Genomic DNA, 22125 nt, shown 5'->3' with positions numbered 1-22125 from the left:
AGGAGGGGGGGGCGGCGCAGCAGCGAGGAAGGAGAGGGGGGGCGCAGCGTCGAGCAGAGGGGAGCAAGCGGGGGGCGGAAGGAAGGCGCGAGGAGGGGGGGGGAGCGCAGGTGCGCAGAGCAGGGTGGTATCGGGAGCTTCAGCGAGCAGCCAACTTTTTTAAGTGTAGCTGTTGATAGATCTTTCTTTCTTTCTATTCATTTTAGCTGTCTGGTTTGTCCTATGACCTTTCAAGTGTCACGGCTTCCTCATGTGTAGGGTAGATACAAATCAGCTATTTTTTTCCTATGTTCTTTTTGCACTTGCTCTATGCACTTCAGCTGTCTGGTTTGTCCTATGTGCTGCGGCTTCTTCATGTGTAGGGTAGATACAAATCAGCTAATTTTGATTGTCATAACGGCGGTTTCCTCATGTGGAGGGTAGATACGAATCATCTAATTGTGATTCAGTCATATGTATCTTCAACAGAATTGGTCATGCTGAGTCATCTCACAAGAAAATCCAAATTATTTTTTTAATTTGAAACAGGCAAAGCGGAATGCACGGGTAGCAGACTCACCCTTGGATGTTTCTAAATACTCTCACCACATGGTTCTTGTATCTGAAAATTTTATAGAGGCGCGCTCATCACTAAGCCATACCACAGGCTCATCAATTGCTGTGCCTCCGGTGGCCTTACCCAAGATTGAACCTACCTCAGTAACTTCAATGCCTTTGGCACCACAAGCACCTGCAGTAACTGTGAGAGCTCCATCTTCTACTTCAGGTTTGTTCAGAGCTGTTATTGGACAGCTCTAATGGCATTTGAATACTTGATGCGATGATGCAATTTCTTGCACAAAATGGTTATGATTTTTATTCATATACTTGATTGTAGCGATTGTCGGAGGGCGCCCGGTTACAACTAATGGGATTATACCTGCAGTGACTGTCAAAACGGTGCGCACATACCTTTTTAAGTTATAGATTGCCATTGTCTGGAATTTTTTAAGTATAAGCAGCTCTTTACACATGTTGCCTGTTTTTTTTGAGCGATTTTGTGCTTCAAAATCTTTCTAATTTTGGGAGAAAGAAGTAAATTGTAGAATTACTTGAGCCGAGTATCATTTCACACTCACGGCTAGAAATGACCTTTTGGGTACCATAGTCTTGGACTTGTGTGAAGCATCCATAGTATTTATGACACGGTAGCTGTAGAAGAATCTTATTCTTTGCATTTGGATGTTATGGATTGGGACATCTGTATTTGTAGCAGATTTTTATTACATGAGGTCATGATCCAGATAAGGCTTAGTCATGCCCTAGTGACTTACTCAGAAGATAACATGGCAGAGCAGCTAGCAGACAAACATGGTGGCAGGGAAGTCGCATACTTTTTTCAGCTGGCTGCTTGGGAGAAACTTCTACTTTATGATGGGCCAAAGCTCTCTGGTATTTGGATGAGTGTCGAGTGCTTTTGGTCCAATAAAGGGACAATGAAGAAGAGTAATGGAAGGAGATATGTTTTATGCTGATAAATGAGGGGTACCAGTTGCATAGCTGCCATTTCTGCCCTCTTCCTTATGGATAGCATGGCTTCTCTCTTGGAGCACACATCCAAGAGAATTTTAATACATGTCCAGGACTTTGAGGAGCTTTGGGGGGGAGGGAGGATTATGCCTGGTAGGTCATAACACTAATACCAGATAAGCACAAAATATACACCAACTGTCTGGGAAGGTTGTGCTTTTAGGATGGCTTGAATCCAGTTGAACATCAAGGGAGGGGGTCCTGAAAGCAGGAGCAAAGTTCAATAGTAGATGTTTGTCTTGTATTTATTCTACACACTTAAACTCTGTACATGTGTTATAATACTAGTTTTGGTTTATACCGCTGCTGAACCATGAAGGGCGCGAGCCATGAGGAGAGGTTTATAACCAGTGGAATACTAACGTTTATGTATTGTTTTGTGTTTTACCTTATAAACTGAGCAGTGGCCCTTAGTTTCTTGATTCTAAAATTTGGACACTGTGCATGTGCTCCAGGAAGTATCCTCTGTTCCAGCTATGGCTGCAGCATCTGGGATGCCGCATGTGGCGTCAGCTTCTCTCCTTCAAAACCCTATGCCTGTTCCTTTGTCCATGCCACATTCTTCTTCAAGTCAAGAGTCCCTCCAGTCAAGCCTACTGCCAGATTCCACTGTAAATCAGGACTTCAAGCCTGTGGGCAATGGCACTACGCCCTTGCTTCGTGCAAGTGGAGTGAACGCTGGAAATGTGAGCCTATTGGCTAACTCCTCTCAAGCACGACCGATCCTCAGCACTACTGCTGGCACTAATCTAGGAATTCCAGGAGCTACAGTTTCTGCTGCTGGGTTAACCATGCCAGGCATGCTGTCATCAAGCTCTGGCTCTGGTGCTATGTCTACGAGTCAGAATCTACTCGGGGTTGCACAGAATGGGTTGGGAGTGGGCCTTGGCATGGGTCAAGGAATGGGGCTTGGTGGATTCAATAATACAGGTAACTTGGTTGGAAATACCAACCTAGGAGCAGTGCCAACAGGAGCAACTGGAAATAATGGCGTGGCAAACGTGCAGGTCGTGGGTATGGGACAGTCAGTCACAGGGTTAGGGCAGGGGGGCCTTGCTGCTGGGAGCACCCAAATTGGACCCAGCGGGCTTGTTATGGGACATAATGTGCTACCAGGCCTCGGTTCAGTAGGTGTGAACCCAGGTGGCGCAACTATGATTCCTACACCTGGGATTTCTCAGCCGGTTCAAGGGTTGCAATCAATGCCAGCAGTCAATAACAACACTCTTCAAGTGCCGGCGACTGTTGCTACACCTCCCCAACAGCAAACAAGTGCAGCTCCAAAATATGCAAAAATTTGGGAAGTATGTTATATGTTTGCAATTACATCTCAATAATCTATGGCTACAGTAGGAATGCTTCTTATGATAGTATCACTCCAGGGAATTCTCACTGGGCAGCGTCAACACAAGCCGGTATTTATATGCAAATTGGAGGTAAGCATTTTGACTTTCTCTTGATTGGTTTCTTGCTGATGCTTTCTGCTCGTTCTGAATGTTCTCTTTTATTGCAGGCTTATAGGCAGGCTTCTTCACCTGAGACGTATGTGTCTTAACTAATTTCTTCAATTTATGAATCATTTCTTACATGGCTCTATTCTTGTACTTTTGTGGGTGTGTGCCTGAATGTGCGGGGTGGGTGTGTACTGGCCGTGTTTGGGAATGTACTTGGTTGGGCTCTTAGGGAGAGTTTCTTAACATAGTGTGAGCTACTTTATTAGCAACCGTTTTTGACTGTTTCTGTTTGCTTTTAATCTGTGTTAGTCTGGTGTTTGTGTTCTGACTTAGTACCAGATTGCACTTCTACATGAGAAGCTTGGCGTATGTACTCTATGCCTTGTTGTTGACCCAATATGGGCCTTCATGATGATACCACCTCCTCGCTTTGTTTTCTGTCCTTGCTTTCTCTCTTATACTTCTCCTTGGTGTGATATGCATCCGTGTTCTATACTTAGGTTTTTGTCAAGTTTGGGAATAAGCCTGAACTTTTCGTTGGTATATCTGTGTCGTGCACTGTTTAAGTAAATGAGTAAATCTCTACGAAATGCTCAAGCGTTGATGCTCCGATATGCTGATGAGGAAAACGCTGAGGTATGAGGTGCTGAATTCTGCAATCGCTTTATGCTCCTTGTGCTGAAGGCTCCAAGTTCTATGCTGATTATGATCTGAATGAATAAATGGATGATATGCTGAGCTATTTATATGGACATGGGGTGTTGGTCGGATCACATTTCCATTTACTACCCGGATCAATTGTGTGTATTGATGTCTGACTCTGACAGAGAATGATGTACCAAAGAATCAGTAGTAGTGCATGTGATTCTCGAGCTTCTTGTCTTGTCCTTTTCTTCCCCATATGCAGTGTCTGACCATGTACCTCTAATATGCCTCTTTTGCAACTCTGGTGTAATTTTGTACTGAATACAGCATCTCTCGCTCTCAAAGCCAAGAAAAAGGTTCGTCTCATGTTCATGGTTACACTTAACAATCAGCCTTCAGCGATGAGGCATTGTGTATCCTGTTTGCACGAATGAAATTTTGGAAAGCTGTTGTCGGTAGTGTGAAGGGATGCACATGGCACCTATCAGCAGTACCAATTTTCCCATGAGCAGGACACAGCCTAATACATCAACCTGAATACCCTATTGGTCCTAGTCACTACCTTTTCCACACTAGCAGAGAAATTTTCCCTTCTTAGTTATTCAATCTATGCCACAGCGCAACAGAGCTTCTCATTACATTGCCAAATCCACCAAAAAAGCCCAATAAAGCACCACCTGTCATGTGCAGAAGACTTAATTATACATTACTGAGCTAATTTTGTAACAATGTATACAAAAAGGAGCTCGCCGCCACTACTAGAAACCCCCCCTGTAAGACCCCGGTCTAGCAGACATGTGCAATTAAGCAAAACATGGAAACACATAGACACTGGCATCTATATCTCTGCCCAACTATAGAACCAATCAGGCTCACCCTAGAGCATGCAAGTTAGTAGCATCCGAGACATGGCTCCATGTGCAAAGCCATGGCCTCCCATACCATGAGAACACACCCCTTTGGTGTACGCTCATGGGCCTCATCTAGGTTTGAGGAGCTCTCTCAAACTGACTTCAAAAGTCACTTATATAGGCCTCGTATAAACCAGGAGCCATAAATAGCCCATGCCTCATAAATACCACTAGCCTTCCAAAAAGCTGCCTAACCCATGATCTATGGTTAACCTAAGCTGAAGTTAAGATCTGCCTGCAATTCCACCGGTCGGTGTGGAAAGTTTGGTTGAACACAATGCTAATCAATATACTGAAATTTAATGGACAACAAGCACAATACAAGATGTAATTTGTTGAATTGAGAAGAGATGCACAATGAGCCGGAATGGCTACGGCCCTCCCTCAAATAATGTATATTGATCTTGACATAGTGTCATGGGCATTTCTCACCAAATTTCCATACCAATGCATATGAATACATTATTGCAAACAATATGGTTATCAGTGTATCTCTCAAGTGTCCATGTTTCTTACCATCTGCTCTCTATTGTTCCACCCACACATGGTAGAAACAATCTTCAAGAGCACATAGGACAAGAGAACACTACATAGGGTATGTGAACATGGAGTCCTGCTCCTCCCTCTTGCTACTTGCTTCCATAATTTAGCATTAAAGCTCACCAATTGCAAGTAAAGTCGATGACAGTGGAAGTCTTTGCGATGGAAGCATTTGGAGTGCTTAAATCTTCAATTTGTCACGATCCTTCTTGACAAAAGTCTTCAAGTGGATGCAGGGAACCTTAAGAAAGCTTCCCCTATAGTTCAACTTGAGAAAGGAAGGCTGAAATTATAGTTCACCGTACGACTATCCGTAGTGTTCTAAGTGTAGAGATAGCTAGTGTTCGCAGCGATCCTCTTTCACGATGGAAGTGAGAGAGAACCATATGCGTTGATACTAATGTAATTTCACTGGTCGGTTTGGAATGTCGATTGAACACAATACTAATAAATACACTTAAATACACCGAGATTTAATGGACAACAAGATGTAATTTGCTGAATTGACAGGAGACGCACAATGAGCCGGAATGGCCGGCCCCTCCCTCAAATAAGGTATATCGGTCTTGGGAGAATCAAGTACATAGTGTCACACAAAATGGTTCTCAGTGTAAATCTTCAACTCACACTACTCTCTCAAGTGCCCATGTTTCCTACGATTTGTTCTCTATTGTTCCACCCACACATGGTAGAAACAATCTTCTAGAGGGCACGTAGGACAAGAGAACACTACATAGGCTATGTGAACATGGAGTCCTGCTCCTCCCTCTTACTGCTTGCTTCCATAATTTAGCATTAAAGCTTACCAATTGCAAGTAGAGTCGATGATAGTGAAAGTCTCCGCGAAGCGTATGGAGTGTTGAAATCTTCAATTTGTCGTGATTCTTTATGACAAAGTCTTCAAGTGGATGCAGGGAACCCTGAGAAAGCTTTCCCTATGGTTCAACTTGGGAAAGAAATATTGCATGCGTCAAAGCCTTTGCTGTATTGATCCACAACCATAAACCTGATTAAGAACAAGATGCTGGTTAAACATGATTAAGACAAAGGAGAGAGAAGAAGAGAGAGATGGTTGGTGTCAGGTTTTCTTGTATTTCATATGGTCAAGAAGGAAGAACGTACATGATGCAGGCCCTTGGTCAGTCTGGTAGGGGGTGACCTCTAGCTTTCTACATACTTCTGCTAACTTCTAGACTTGTGAAATGATGAATGAACTGAATGACCTAATGAAATGATGTCTTGATGCTTTTATATATGCTGGAGATGCTGGTCGGCCAGCAGTTACTATTGTTGGCCAAGTCTTGGACAAAATTAGGTATTAAATGCCCCTTTATATGCTGTGCTTATCTTTACTGCTGCCCACACCTATGTGTTGGCCACCTGCTGCCTGGGACCCCATGCTGGTTGCTAGTTGCCGATAGGGTTCCATGCCCTCGAATGATGCTTGTGATGATGCTGTTGATGATGCTGATGATGGTGCTGATGATGATGATTCTAAGACTGATGATATTGATATGATGCTGATGGTAATGTTGGTCTAAATGCTGACTTAATTGGGGATTCTACTGTGTATGTTGAGGAGTAGCCATGGCATGAGTGTGCACGTGACAAAGAAGGCTGAAATTACGGTTTTCAACCAAAAGACCAGAAATTATAGCAAATAAAAGGATTGTTTTGCTGAATTTGAACCATTGGGAGTGTGTAGAACAGTGAATACAGCTTGGAAACACTCTTGAAACCTTGGAAAACACTTTAACAAGCTTGGATATGGTATAGGGAAGGAGAAAGTGCATAAAATACAGCCATAGGTCTCATGAAGGGGGGCGCTAACTTCTAGAGAGAGGGGAGAAGTGAGAGATAATGATAGGCAAGTAAATGAGGTACCCGACCCAATGGAACACCAATCCTCTAGGCATTTCTGGGCATGTACACATAGACACAAGTCCCAATGGAAAGCCAAATCCACAGTATCACATGAGTGGCATCAGTCCCCTGTATAATGGCCAGAGTCGCCCATCGAATGTATTCACACAGTGAGAAAGCGCAGGTAGACTAGTAGGGTGGCCAAATGGTGATCATTCTCCAATGCATCAAAATGAGAAAGTGGTTCCTCATTACATGCGGTAGCAACAAGAGCTGTGTCAAACAAATGAGATACATGTCGAGAGGCAGCGTGTGTACGACTTGGCATAAGTGTAGGCAGCTTGCTGTCACGCAAGGTGTCAATGAGCCAGCAGGGAACTCTATGTGAGTCACGAATGGCTCCACCCATGGCATCCTGATCAAAGTGGTAGATTTGGAGCAATATGGGGAATGTTGGGCTGCTGATTTTGCTGATTTTTAGCAGCAAAATGAGGATGATTTGGAGCCAAAGCAGGTTCAGCACCTGTACCAAATAATGATAGGAATGTATCAAAGACATTTGGGGCATCAATTGATGGCTGTAGCCTACATGAAAGCATGGGTTGAGATGCATATTCATCAAAGATGACATCTCTGGACACAATAATGTTCTTGGTGGAAGGTACATACAGCCTGTATCCCTTACTCTCATTGTTGTACCCTACAAAAATACATTTCAATGCTTTGCTTCAAGTTTATGTCTCTATTGTGGTGGTACATGCACGTAAGCCAGGCATCCAAAAGCATGCATATGAGTGATTACAGGGATTCTGCCATTCCAAGCCTCATTAGTTGTCATAGATTTCAATGCTTTAATGGGATAGTGGTTCAACACATAGTTCACATGACCGCTTGAAGCCAAAATCTGGATGGCAAATCCTTGCTTTTAAGCCTACATCTCAGTATTTCCATAAGTGTACGATTACACAAAAAGGTAAATGTGCATACAAGTTTTATTCAACGGTTTTGAGTAGTTGTAACATGCTAGCTATGCGGAAGCATGCTTCATTTATACACTAAGCTACAAAGATTAACGCTAAGCACTGTTAGCCGTTTGGCCTCCGGGAAGTCCTGGTGTGAACACCTCCACCCACGGGTACTTTTTACTCCGACTGGACAGAGGTTTCTTCCCTGTGGGAACACACCGTTGTGTGTTGGGCCTTGAGCCATAGAGTACGTAAGAGTACTTTATACTTTCATTCTGTTATCAAGTACATTTTCTAGCACAACTTTCTCTCTCATGTTTTTTCTCAGAGCTCGACTATGTATGTGTGTGTTTGTGCGTGTTCTCTTGCGGAGCTCCTCCACCCTAGCCAACATTGGTATCAGAGCAACCTGCTGGTGGTCCACGTCAGTTGGTCGTGTACAACCCTACTACCCGCCTAGTTGTATGCAGCCACCTTTTCAGCTGCCCCTGTAGCAGCAACTGCCCACTCAGCTGCCCGCCGTTCAGATCTACAGTATCAGCTAGTAGCCGCAATTAAGAACACCAGTGCCGCCTACTCCAGAAGCTTTGCCCAGCATCGAACTAGCAAACCCCCAAATCAATTTTTTTATTTGGGGATTTCCGCCGGCTGAGCCGCCTTCTCCACTCGCTGTTGCCATAGTTGCAGAGCCGAATTTCCATACCAAAAAGTTTTCAATTTTTTTTGCACATTTGTGTTCCTTATCCTTTGCCCAATCTCCCAAGCCGAAACACACCTAAATCAAAGCCCGTTTAGGCCATCGAATCCCCTCTAAAAAATTTTAGCCTCTGCAAAAACAAAGCTGAATCGAGCCCTTGATTAAATCCGACATTCCTCGTGCTCTCTCTCAATGCACTCGGCATCGAAATACAACATTCTGACACCCATCTTTGGGGTCTATTTTGGTCATCAAGCCTCTATTCAAATAACTTTCTATCCCTACACTCTGTCATCTCAATACATTTGCAAGTTCTTGTCATCAATGAATCATTGGGCATCACAAAAGCCTGCCTTTTAGTAAACATTGAGGGTTTGCAATGCATTGTGTAGCGAGCTTGGGACAGATTGTTAGTTACCTTTGAGACATAGCTAATAATGATGTATTTGGGATACTCTCTACCGAGGACAAGCTTGATGGAACTAACTATCCCATGTGGCCATATATGATGAAGCATGTACTGGTTGCAAAGAATTTGTGGGTATATGTATCTGGTGCTGAGTTATGACCTGTTGGTCCTGTATCTACAAAGCTAGCATGTCAGGTGGATCCACTATCGGAACAAGTGATTCTAGTTCTAGTGGAAGTGCACTACATGCACCAGTTCCTTCTATGCAAGAACAACTTAGATGGGATGCTAAAGATGCGTAGGCTCATGCCTTGATTGCTCTCTCGTGTAAACGGCAAGTCATACCTCAAATCCGTTCATATACTTCTTCTAAAAGTGCATTGTCTCTTTATATCAGATCCGCAATGAAGCTCGTGTAGCTTATCTCCGGAAAAAGCTTTACTTGGAGCATATGACTGAGGGTGATTCTATGGATGGATTTCTGACGTGTGTTAAGGATTTGCGAGAGCAGTTAATGTTAATCAATACTGATGAGTTGATACCTGACAGTTCACTTGTCTCTACGGTTCTCAATGGTTTGTCTAAATCCTATCAACGATTTGCTACTACTCTTTGCCTCTTGACGAAGAGAAATACAGATTTGTACACATTTAATGATTTGGTAGCTCTCTTGTTACAAGAAGAGCAATCCCGGTCCAACCGGAACAACATGATTGTTGCAGATCCGGCTTTTGCAGCCTCCTATCATGGCAAAGGAAAATCTAGGACTAGTTCTAGTGCTAAACCTAAGGGCAAAGCACAAGCCCATTCAGATCCTCCTAAGTTTAAAGAGGAGAAGACTGAGAAGAAGAAGAGATGTTACTATTGTCGAAAATCTGGTCATGTAATTGACGAATGCAGGAAGCGTAAAGAGAGTGAGAAAAAGAAGAAGCAACAAGGTCTTGCTCCAACTACAAATGACAGTGCCGAGGAAGCAAATTTTGCACATGATGTCTATGCCTTAACAGTCACGTGCAGTGATTTACCTGTCTCTTGTTTGTCATTGTCGAATGCTGATTGGTATTTTGATTCAGGTGCTACAAAGCACATCACTTCGGACAAGAAATTGTTTGCTACCTTGAGAGATGCACCATCAGGTAGTACAGTTCTGTGTGCTAATAATGCATCATATGCCATTAAAGGCATTGGCAATGTGGAGTTGACGTCATGTAGTGGGGACATGTTTACTCTTGTAGATACTTTGTATGTACCTGGAATTTGCAAGAATCTTATTTCTATCTTAGCACTTACAAAAGCTTGTCTTAAAATCTAGTTTTTTGATCATTGCTACTCCATTTATGACAAAATAGATTCTGATGCGCTTATGCTCTCTCGTACATTGAGCAAATGGCCTTTACAAGCTTGACATAGGAGTAGTGATTCGCATGATGATGCTATGGTTGCTTCCACATCACAAGCATAGTTGTCACGGTACGAAAATACGATACCATACGATATGATACCGTACGGGAATTTTTGGTACGATATGAAATTTTGGGATACCGTATGATAAAATTGGTTTTCTTTTTATAACTTAAAATACATCGAGCTTCAAGCTTGAATGTGGGGGAAGGTTTGGGGAGGAGGAGTCCAGAGTGCTTGAGGAGCCAGAACATGGAGATGTGTCTCTCCCAGTTGGATCTCCCAATTGTCTCCAAAAAAGAGCCTACATGGGTAATGCAATGCCAAAGGTCTCCCAATGTAGTGTTTATGACTAAGGGACCGTCCTTGGCCAGATACGGGTAGTGCATCTTGTTAAAATGCAGCATCCTTCTTTTTATGCTGTCGTGGAGCTGTCGGCTTGTTTTCCTACAGCCGATTGCTTCATGTACAAGTATATAAGAGGTGCTCCCTTTATTCATTCATCACATCATTCCTTGCCCTATTTGCTGGCTCTTGTACTCTGTAACCTCAAGCTAATAAAGCTCAGTTCTTGCTTGCAATCTCTCTCTCTCTCATGTTCATTGCTTCCGCTTGTGCACATTCTTTCATGGTATCAGAGCCTAGGCTTTGGCTGCTCCACAATCTGTTCCTCTACGTTTTCTGCTTCCCTAGATTCTCCAGGGTGTAGATCCTTCAAAACAGTGGCTACGTTTCTCTTTCTCAGCTGCGTTTTTGCTCTACAAGCTCTCCAACTGCTGTCGGCCAGCCCCCAGGCTGCGTTTTCTTCTACAGAGGCAAGTGGAGGAGGTCTAGCTGCAGATTCAGCAAGTGCATCAGATAAGTGGCACATCAGCTTCTCTCCCTCCAAGATCCCCTCCTCTTTTGGTAGGAGGTTCGCGGTGGTGTGCTTTTTGGGTTTCTTTGCCTGCTGTCTAGCTTGCATCTTCAGAGGGGGCTATTAGTCCCTAGTTGGATCCTGTGGAAAGGTGCTTGAGAGAGCACATGGATTGCTCAGCTACTACAGAGGTTGTTTGAGACAGCTTTTTTGAGGCAGACATGGGTCCCCCTTGCACGAACAAGGAGGACAAGCTCAGTGGTACAAACTATGATCACTGGAAGCTATAGATGAAGGTCTGGTTCACACACAAGGGTCTCTGGGAGATTGTTCAAGGCCACGAACGAAAGCCCGAACGCCCTACCAGCTCTAGGAAGTGGACTTAGGACCAGGAGGATGCCTTTCTCACCAAACTTTCAGCTTGGGAGAATCAAGACTCAAAAGCTCACTCTGCACTTGTACGAGCCATCTCACGAGAGGTCTCCCCCGCCGTGCAAACATTGGATTGTGCTGCCTCTGTTTGGAGAAAGCTCACAGACCTATATGCACGGGACTCTACAATGCGGTGTGTCAACCTATTGGGTTAGCTCTTTTCTCTGGAATTTACAGCAAGGACTTCCATTTAGTCATTTGTGATGGAAGGTTAAGGTAATTTATGACCAATTAGTGGCAATGGGCACTGCCTTGACCTCTTCTCAGTTAGCTGCTCTCCTCCTCATCAGGCTTCGTGCAGATTATGACATGGTTTCCCGAGCTTTGCAGGTTCAGATCACAACACGTTCCCTCGAGTTTGATGATCTGTGTACTCTCCTCTTGGAAGAGGAATCCATCCTAGTTTCTCAAGGGAAATTGAAAGTTTCATCGTCTGTTGGACGTGATCAGGCACTCTCGACAGTGCAGAAGAAAGTTCGGAGTCGGTGTTACAAGTGTGGGAAGAAAGGCCACCTGTCAAAGGATTGTCAGTCAAAGGACAAAGGCAAAGCCAAGGACAAGGGCAAGTCTTCCAAGAAGGGCAAAGACAAGTCACATGACACTGACACCGACTCGTCTAGTGACAACCCCAGCTCTCCCAAGGCCTTACAGTTTGGAGAGAATATGACTGGTGTCTTGCTCTGATCCTAAGGGCATCCCCCCGCGTGGTGTCTTCCAAAAACGGCTTGTGGGCAGGAGAGGGGGCTTTCAAAAGCTCTTATATTAAATCTGGAGCATGGGACCCGTGTGTCGGAGTTCCAAGTATAAAGACGGGCAAGTTCACTTGATGCTCCGGATGAGTTCCAGGATCAACCAAAATTCCTTCATGGTTCGGATGAGTTCCAGAACTATTGGTTAGCAGAGACTATGGATAGGATGTGTTCCATGTTCATTTGTTCGAGGTTATTGGATGTGATGTATTCACAGTTCTACTTTGAGTTTGGAGCCAAGCAGATTTTCTTTTGCTCTTTATAGTGGCATTATGTTCTCTGAAGACAACAAGCTGACATGTGCATTTTCCGAGGTGTACTCAGTACTGGCCATGCTGAGGTGTCCATGGTCGCACCTTCGTCATCAGTTTTCTTGGCTTTTTTGCACACTTCAAGATGCAGAGGGGGTGTTAAAATGTTGCATCCTTCTTTTTATGCTGTCGTGGAGCTGTCGGCCTGTTTTCCTACTGCCGACTGCTTCATGTACAAGTATATAAGAGGTGCTCCCTTTATTCATTCATCACATCATTCCTTGCCCTATTTGCTGGCTCTTGTACTTTGTAACCTCAAGCTAATAAAGCTTAGTTCTTGCTTGCAATCTTTCGCTCTCTCATGTTCATTGCTTCCGCTTGTGCACATTCTTTCACATCTAGGGTGATAGGTTTAGGGACTCCTCTGCAGATCAAAATGACCCTATCAAAATCTTCTCCCTCGTACATTACAGGATCTGACTGTCTAGCCTAGGGATCTCCAAGTGATGTAGCAAGATTCTCTCCTTCTACCAATCAAGTGTACACTACCTTGCCAGGTTTTTTGGGTCTCTCAACAACCCCATATGTAATGCTGAGTGGACACGAAAGTTGCAAAGTATTGCGGGCATTTGAGGTCTTCCGTCTATTTTTGTTGAGCAGGATTTCTATTTTTGTTGAGCATTTGGATCTATTTCTCAAATGGAGAAAAAAAACATTTCGTACCGTACGATATCATACGGTACAAATGGGTTCATACCAGTACGAGAAACAACCATGATCATGCGTGACATTGAGGTATGGCATGCTCGGTTTGGTCACCTTAATTTCCCTTCTCTTATGCACTTACAACGTCAATCTATGGTTCATGACTTGCCACCTATGCAGCTCCCACACAAGCATGTATGCGAGGGATGTATATTGGGAAAGATGCATCGTCAATCTTTTCCAAAAGATGGCACTGTGCAGGCTACTCGGCCGTTGTAGCTCGTACATAGTGATCTATATGGCCCTATGAGGGCACCATCTTTTGCTAGACATTTGTCATTTATGACATTCATTGATGATTACAATCGTTTTTGTTGGGTGTATGGTTTGAAAGCTAAATCAGATGCATTTTCAGCTTTCCATCAGTTTCTCCCTATGGCTAAAAATGCTTGCAGCTATAAGCTCATGACATTGCGAACAAATCGAGAGGGGAGGGGGGGGTATTTGTCACATGGGTTTACAGTTTTTATGCAGTCATGTGGTATTTCTCATCAATGTACTACTCCTTATACACCACAGCAGAATGGTGTGGCTGAGCGCGTGTTTTTTTGTGGAATATTAACTTGATTGATTGCAGATCAGTATAGATTTCAACAGATTTGAATGATGAAATATCCTAATTGGAAAAAGAATCAGCAAAGAACACTCCGTAAATAATGTTTTTTTGGGCACAGGCTTGCTGCAGATTGGCCCAATCAAATGCAGATATGTAGATTGATTACTCAGGACCACATGCAAAGCAAGTAAGCTTTATAGAACCATCAATTTGAGCTCATGGTTCTTTGGGCAGTGTTGTCAATTTTTTTGATGTAATTCTTTAGAATACTAGGGTGATCATGTGCTTGGAGTTTATTAAGGACCTTCTGGCCATGCAGAAATTATCAGGGTAAGTCTGAAGTACTTGTTTTCAGAACAGTAGGACAACAAGGGCAACAGGGATTCTTGGTGCAGCTTGCAGAGAAAAAGCTGGTAAGGGTTATATAGACAACGCCAAAGAGTCCTGTTTTTTTTTAAATAAATTGTTCCTTTGAACTTAAAGCTCTATCTCAGCCCTGGCCCCTCAAGTCTTGAGAATATTAGACATTGGATGCCATTGCAAACTTTTGATTGCTGCCCAGTCAACCTGCAACCACGTGAAGGCCTGGCTTTGGTTCCTTTTGCTCATTGAATTTTCAAACTGGCTGTCCACATCACCTTCCAGCTCTTACATCATCCATGTAGCTAGAAGTTTGGGTAGGGGATTCTTTTCTTAAGGTTACCAAATGGTTCTAGTCACTTGGCTGTCTCCACATGCGCGTGCGCGCACATGTGCACACACCCCCCTCTCACTGTGACACATGTTCATGTGCTCATTCTGTGCATGCGCATGCACTCACCCGAACATGTACATAAAAGTTCCACTCATGCACATATGCGCACACCCCCCTCTCTCTGTGACACATGTTCAGGTGCTCATTCCGTGCATGTGCATGCACTCACCTGAACATGCATAAAAAAAGTTCCACTCATGCACATATGCACATGCCCCCCAGGTGCAGGCGCACACAAACATTCATGCACACATATTCATGGGCCACAACTTGTGCTTACACATGCATATTCACACATGCATGCAAACCAAAACCCAGGCCCAAAACTGCGTAAGCCGAGGTCATGAGGGACCTTATATATAGATAGTCTACTGGTGGCAAGATTATGGTCTAGACGGAAACCGAGATTACGGACATGGTGGTACCTTGCATCTCTGGTTTTGTACGGGTTGGACCGGCCTAGCGCTATGTCGATCTGGAGGTTTGACCATTTTCCAAAGGGAGGTTTTGCATCAAGGTCAAGTCTTAAGGAGGAATTGGCTATTCCACCCATGACTTATGCACCTAACAAGGATTTTACACGGGGTATGTCTTGGTGGTATGGAATGCCATGACCTATTTCATGTAGGGTCTCTAGATGCTTTTATATCTATGGGGGACAACAAGATAACGGATCTTCTTGAGTGTCTTGAGCATGGTAACTACCAGAGTTGTGAACCTTTGGGAGTATTGGTCAAGGTGATTCTTGAGCCGACTAGTGCTTTGAGAGCATTGGATTCATCACATACTCTCTTTGATGATGGCAGAACTGATGTAAAAGCTTGTACCCTATGTACAAAGAGACAGCCTTAGTTATGCATGAGAGAGATGAGAAGTTTTGAGTTGGAGACCATTTGGCTATGTCATAGGTTTTGTGGCAATAGTGATTTATTGACTTTGTGATGCTTTTGTGTGAGGTAACCACATAGGTTAGTGATGCTTCAAGGTGGGCGTGGCTCCACGGAGGCATCTGTGCTCCATAGGTGGATGATTCCATAGAGGCACCCAATCCCTTGATTCTAGAAATCAAAGGAAAACTGTCTTATGGGCTGTAGATCGTGGATACGGAATAGGTGAGATAGGTATGTTCACTAGAAAATGATTACAAACATGCTTAACGAGAAGGATACAAATGATGGGATTAGGCTAGGTTTGGTAGCCTAGAAAGCAAAGTAGTGAACATAATTGGTAGCCTTAGTTGAGGCTCCCTCCCTCAGTATCAAGTCTTCACCTTCAACAAGCAAGGCCTTTTGAGCCTTCTTGTGAGAAAATAATCCGTCTTGATGTGCCTAGCTTTGATGTAGAAGTTGCAAGTCTTGCTTTTGAAGATCCGTTCTAGAAGCTCTTCTTCTTTGTTATTGGTGTAGTAGGCAACGTCAACGATTGGTCCATGGAGCTTCTTTAAAATCTTCTTCTTTTCAAGAAAAGATGCTTCAATGTCTGCTAGCTTGGGAGATGGAAGAGGAGTGAGAGTGGTGATCACATTGGCACACTCCTCTTGTGGCATTTTCATGCTCAACCTGCATGTAACACAATGGCAAATGCAATGACATTCTTAGAAGCTTGAACATAGATACTAGAGAGTTAAGACTTGAGAGTTAAAACTTAAATCACGATTCACAATGCACATGTGACATAGTACATACCTCTATGATGGCTTGCTGGATATGACGATAGATAAAGTCCCCCGATGTTTTTTGCCCCGCCTTTTCGGTATCCACGGCGCGTAAGAAGTATGTGCCGAGAGCGCATGAAACAAGGATATTCATGATACCCCTCTTCTTCCGATCACTCCATTCTTCAGAGAGGATAGAGCAACCATACTTAGCCCATCCTTCCTGCACGGGTGTGAGTTTGTCGCCGATCCTTTGCCTCTCGTCATCAAACGTGGTGGTGCGCATCTCATGGTAGGTGATGCCATGCCATTCGCCATGGGATGGTCCCACCTCCGCAACCTTGAGTACATGGAAGGAGAGATTGCAATCGATAACCGTGCATGTAATCTCCTCATTCGCGGCTTTCATCTTCGCCTTCACATAGGTGAGGTTGTTAATGTTTGCACCGATGGCGGTTTGCCTCATTGCCAAAGAGCTCTCCTCCCTTGGCCTCTTTGATTGGAAGTTGGAACTGCCCGAGACGGAGCCAGAGTTGCATGGGACGGGAGCAGTGGTCACGGATGCGGAGGTATTGGACATGGAAGCTCCCCCACGTCCACCTTTGCCTTGGTTTTCTGATGAGCGAGTACTTCTTCACTATGCTATCCGCAATTTCTTGAGGAATCTCCTTGCACGGCGCAACTTTCCCACCAAGCTTGGACACATGTGCAAGGAGCCTCGTGGCGCTACGTGTGTAGCCCTTCCTACAAAAGTTGCACGTCCATTTCCATGACCTCGAATTATCGGTAGGTTTCTCACTGGTGGTGGTATACAAGGCAAAAGCCTCATGCTTTTCCTTTTTCTCCGGACCTCATTGCTTGAGAGAAAGAAAGAAAGAAAGAAAGATTTTATTAGCGTCTTCCAAAATTTGAACTCAGCCTATGAGACAAATCAGTGTACTTGTGTGGGGTATCCTCTGTCATCCCAACAAAATGAAAAAATACTGAACTAAAAAGCTGATTCTGGGTGTGCAATATATGCAACCTAGCTAGCTCCATCCTGTACCATACTGGGGGTATAAAATGGTATACATCAATGAAGGGGGTGTCCACAACTCCCTGAAGAACATGCCTGGGTCTGCTCTGAAGCGAGCCAGTCGCTCCGCACCCTCTCTGTGAAACTGAGCTCTGATCTCTGTCATCTCTCTCTGGTATAGGCGTGGTGTCCGAAAGCCAGGTGTCCTCTGTCTCCTGCGGGCTCTGAGTGTCTTTGCTCTCTGGAGAGTAATTCCCTGCTGTGTAGGGGCTGGGAGTGGGGTGGATCTCTGAAAAAATGTAGTAATCTGTGTCTGTCGTCCCCCATGTGGAGCTGTCTGAGCCTGTAATGATGTCTCTCTGTGATGTTGTATGTCTAGAATGAATCTCCCTAGTATGCGCTGGTCTGCTGCCTCAAAGATCTGGCGTAGGGAATGTGGCTCTCTGAATAAAATGGGATATCTCTCTCTGATGGCTGTATATGCTCTGCATCTGCATACATAATGCTCCTCACTCTCCACCTCCTCTCTGCACAATCTGCATACCCTCTCCTCTCGGGGGATCCGTGTTGCTCTGCCAGTCTCGATCTCCAATCGATGTGATGAGACTCTAAGCTGACCAATAGCTACTCGGGAGCCGTGTGGTAAAAAGCCCTCCATGTATCTAGGCCTCTCTATAAATCCATCATCAGTGATACTCATGAAGTGATCTTTGTAGTATAGCATCTTCGGTGGAAGAGGTTGTGTAGGCGATATCCATGTCTCCCGTGTATAGAGCTGCCATAGGTCCTGTCTCAATACTCTGTTCCTCTCACTATGAGAGACGGATATGTGGTGCATCCATGTCATACTGAAATGGTGGTAGATGATCCATGTCTAGGCCATGCTGTGAGAACCAATGTGTGACCGGTGCATACCATGATCCTCTGTCTCCTGCCTCAGCCACCAGCTGTCTAGATGCCTCAAAAGCTGTGTATGACAATCTGTCCTGTGGCATCTCTCTGAATCTATCTAGCAGGCATATAGTCTGAAATATGGCCTCTAGCATCATAGGAGGCGCAGCAAACTCTGCTCGGATAATGTCATGAGGTACTGACGGTTTGCTGCGTATCATGCATGCCATCATGAGGGTCTGTGGTCTCTCTATCTGTGTCCACCAATGGGTAGCAAGGCCTAGCGCCCATACCGCTGCTCCATACATTAGTGCCGGTGTGACTAATGTGTCAAATAGCCACCCCTTCGTTCGGGGCTCGTGAAAATGCGCCTGGTGGCACTGTCTCTCTAGCATAGCCAATGCTGCATATCCCCGTGTCAATCTAGCTCTGGCTGCTGAACCCATGGTGAAGCGCGTGGCTATTGCAGAGAAGGTAACCCCTAGTAGGTACACGTATGATGTCACCACCTCCACTTGGCGTTTTGCGAGAGTGAATGTCAGCTGACTCCTGCCCTGTCTCGATGTATGAAAGACCATAACCTTGGTTTTACCAAGGTTCAGAGTAAGACCCCTCTGTGTGCAGAAATCATGGAGTGCATGTAGATGCTGTTGTAGACCTCCTGGAGTCTCAGACATAAATACAATATCATGAGCATAAAGCATAATATGTACTGAGGTACCTGCTAGATCAACTCCATCTCCGCCTCCCCGTGTAATGAAGTCAGCCACCTCATCAATGTATAACCCAAATACCGGGGGGGAAAGTGGTCATCCTTGCTTCACACCAATGGTGCTAGCAATAGTCTCGGACATACCTCCTAGGCATCTGACTCGCCCAAAAACCTGCTCATATAATGCATAGATGTCCCATGTTATATCTGCTGGTATGCCAAGAGACTGCAAGCGCTGAAAGAGCCTCTCTCGTGGTACTGTGTCAAATGCCTTGCGGAAATCCACAAAGCAGCAATAGAGCTTTCTTTTCCTCACTCTGGCCTGATCAATCATACATCTCAAAGTGAATACATGGTTAGTGGTAGAGAAAGCTCTCTTGAAGCCTACCTGCCTTGATGAGCGTAAACCTGCTCGCTCAGCATATAAGCTAAGCTCTTGCTCCAACACTGCACCATAGAGTTTGGCCAACACGTGGCCAACCATAACCGTCCTGTAGTTGCTTGGATCGAGCATATCCCCTGTTTTGTGGATCGGCACAATGGTGTGCATCGTCCACTCCGGAGGCCAACCCTCTGCTAGTGCCCTGTTAAACAGGTGTGCAAAAAAAGGAGCCAAAGAATCTACTACATATATGAGATGCTCACCCTGTAGGCCCATATGGTCGGCGGCCCGTCCATGCTGTAGGCGGCGGATAGCTTTCTTTACCATCGAGTGGGTAAAGAAGCTAGCTGTGATAGGTCGAGACTCCTGTGCTGAGCTATAGGTGGCTGGTGTGGGGCGTGGTATAGGCCCTTTGCATATGTGTGCCATGTCTGTGGGTCTGCAATGGGTGTCGGTGTCCGGGGCTCTCTGAAGTGCCTCCATGAGATAGGGCTATCTCCACTCGTGAAGAAATGGAAGATCTCTAGCTCCTGTATCTCTGCGAAGGCCCGCCTTTTGCGGCGAGTAAGTCTCCTCATCTCTCTCCTCGACTCCTGCTCTGTGATGGCTCCCAAGGCTCTTTGTATGCGGAGCCGTGAGTATAGGGCTCTGCACTCGTCATCATACCATCTGTTCTGGGGCATAGTCCCGAATCTCGCAGGCTCTCCTGAGTGGACACGATGTGGGAAGCTCTGTAATGCAGCCGTGTGTAGGAGTGATGCCAGATGGGCTGTAATGGTATCCATAGGTGCCAGGGGATCCATGAGTAGGAGCCCATCCTCTACTCTGCCACCAGTGTATATGTCTGTCATGTCATGTGTGAAGTAGATGGTAGTGTGTGGCGTCGGTATGTGGGGGGCTGGTGATACTGATGATCCGGCTAGCGAAAATGCCAAGTATGTATGATTTGCCCCAATAGGACGAGGTGGGATGGAGAATGAGGTGACAAGCTGTGATGCCTCCAAAGGCCCCATAATGTAGTCTACCACCGTGCCTCTGGTCCGTGTATGACCCCCATGTGGGAAGCATGTCAGCCCTCCTTATCCCGGCCATTGTAGCAATCCGTTATAAATAACGAGACGATGCTTGGCTCCCAACTCTAGTAAGTGGTCCCCATAATGTCCTCTGTCTGGTCCAGTGTCCTCCTCTGATGCCCGACTAGCCCCTCTCTCCTTTGGATCCCCAGGGTGGAGGATCTCCATGTCATCATAGTCATACACCTCACACTGTCTGCTCTGTGTGTGGGCATTGAAGTCACCCGTAAGAAATACTTCCCTTAGTGTAGAATAATGCATAATCTCCTCTGACAGACAAGTGTATGGCGAGGCTCCTGTCTCCTCCTCTTGTGGCATGTCCTCTGTAATGACATAGGAGGATCCTGATGGAGGAAAGTAACATAGGGCTATGTATATAACCCTGTCTTGTGACAGCTGTAAGCTGATCCACATGTATCTGGCCTCTGGATCTTGTGCTACCACTCTCAGTCTCCCCTGTAGCTCCCGTCTGAATAGAACTGCTACTCCCCCCGACCCTCTCAAGGTACCCTGGCGTGTGGTCCTCCTGTATGCTGACTCCCACTGGAATCCCTCGACTCGAGGTAGCCCTCTCTCTGGGCTCTGATGTGTCTCTGTCAGAAGTATGATGTCTCTCCCCACCATAACATGCTCCAGTCGTCCAGGCTGCACCCATAGTGAACCATTACAGTTCCATACTGCCATGTGTATCTGTGTCAGTGGCCTGGTCTGTGTCCCATAGGCCCCAAACCGCTAATCCATGGGCCGGCCATCAATGATGACCCGACCATCTTGATAGAAGGCCTTCTTGCCTTCTCTCCTCGCGTGTAAGACTCGTGGCATGCAAGCTCTCCTATGCTCTAGCTGCATCCTCGTGAGATCATCATCCAAGAAAATAGGACCTCCCTCTAAGCCTCGTAGTATGACCCTCTTCCTCATGAAGGTGACCCTCTCTTTCTCTCCTGCAAATTGTAGGATGAGGGCTTGCTTGCGTGTTGAGTCTTTCCCGGCTCTCCATGCTTTGGTGAAGGGGAGAGGGTCCTCTTCCCAGTAGCCTAGCTTCATGCATAGAAGCTGTCCATCTTTCTCGGGAGTGGAGTTGGGTGTCTCGGCTATACCTGTGACTCGAATGTTGAGGCGGCAGGCATGCCTCATCTTCTCCTCCTCAATGGCGGTGTGAATGATTTGATGTTCTTCCCTTTGAGTCTCCTCCCTCACTTCTTTATACGGATGTTCTTCTTCACCACCTCAACCCATCCTGACTGCTTGGCTTCGAGTTTTCTCTCCATGTCCTTTGTGATCTCCTTCGAGATCTCTTCTTTGATGGCCGTGAGAGTGTTTTCATTGATCTCCCCTTCTTCCTTCTCGGTGTTCGTGACGGCTACCAGTTCCACTTTCAATGCACTCACCTCCTCCTTGAGTGCTATGTTCTCTTGTTCAAGGTCCGTGACCCGTGCTTCGAGGGCCATGATGTGCCGGTGTAGTTTGTTCTCCACCTCATTGAGGTTGGAATCGGATGTCTTCTTGTTCTCCTTGATTAGTGCCTTCATGGCCGTCTCGAGGGCCTCGAGTTTCTCTTGGAGACTCAAGGCCATTCCTCGA

General features: G+C 45.4%; 1 protein-coding gene across 2 annotated transcripts in view; it reads left to right on the top strand.

The window, feature by feature from the left end:
* The window catches only part of PFT1 (phytochrome and flowering time regulatory protein (PFT1)), a 149743-nt gene that overhangs the window by 76313 nt on the left and 51305 nt on the right, over positions 1-22125 (top strand). Inside the window, exons 7-13 of one of the 2 annotated variants that reach the window (XM_086809783.1) lie at positions 529-766; positions 878-939; positions 2025-2873; positions 2952-3005; positions 3083-3111; positions 14182-14250; positions 14383-14476. In XM_086809783.1, coding sequence (XP_086665909.1) covers positions 529-766; positions 878-939; positions 2025-2873; positions 2952-3005; positions 3083-3111; positions 14182-14250; positions 14383-14476 — 1395 coding nt within the window. The remainder of the gene's footprint in view (positions 1-528; positions 767-877; positions 940-2024; positions 2874-2951; positions 3006-3082; positions 3112-14181; positions 14251-14382; positions 14477-22125) is intronic. The other variant, XM_086809784.1, reaches the window with a different exon arrangement.

Source organism: Cibotium barometz, chromosome 15 (assembly GCF_041138505.1).
Source record: "Cibotium barometz isolate CiBa-2024 chromosome 15, ASM4113850v1, whole genome shotgun sequence".
NCBI lineage: Eukaryota > Viridiplantae > Streptophyta > Polypodiopsida > Cyatheales > Cibotiaceae > Cibotium > Cibotium barometz.
This window is presented reverse-complemented; position numbering and strand designations above follow the sequence as displayed.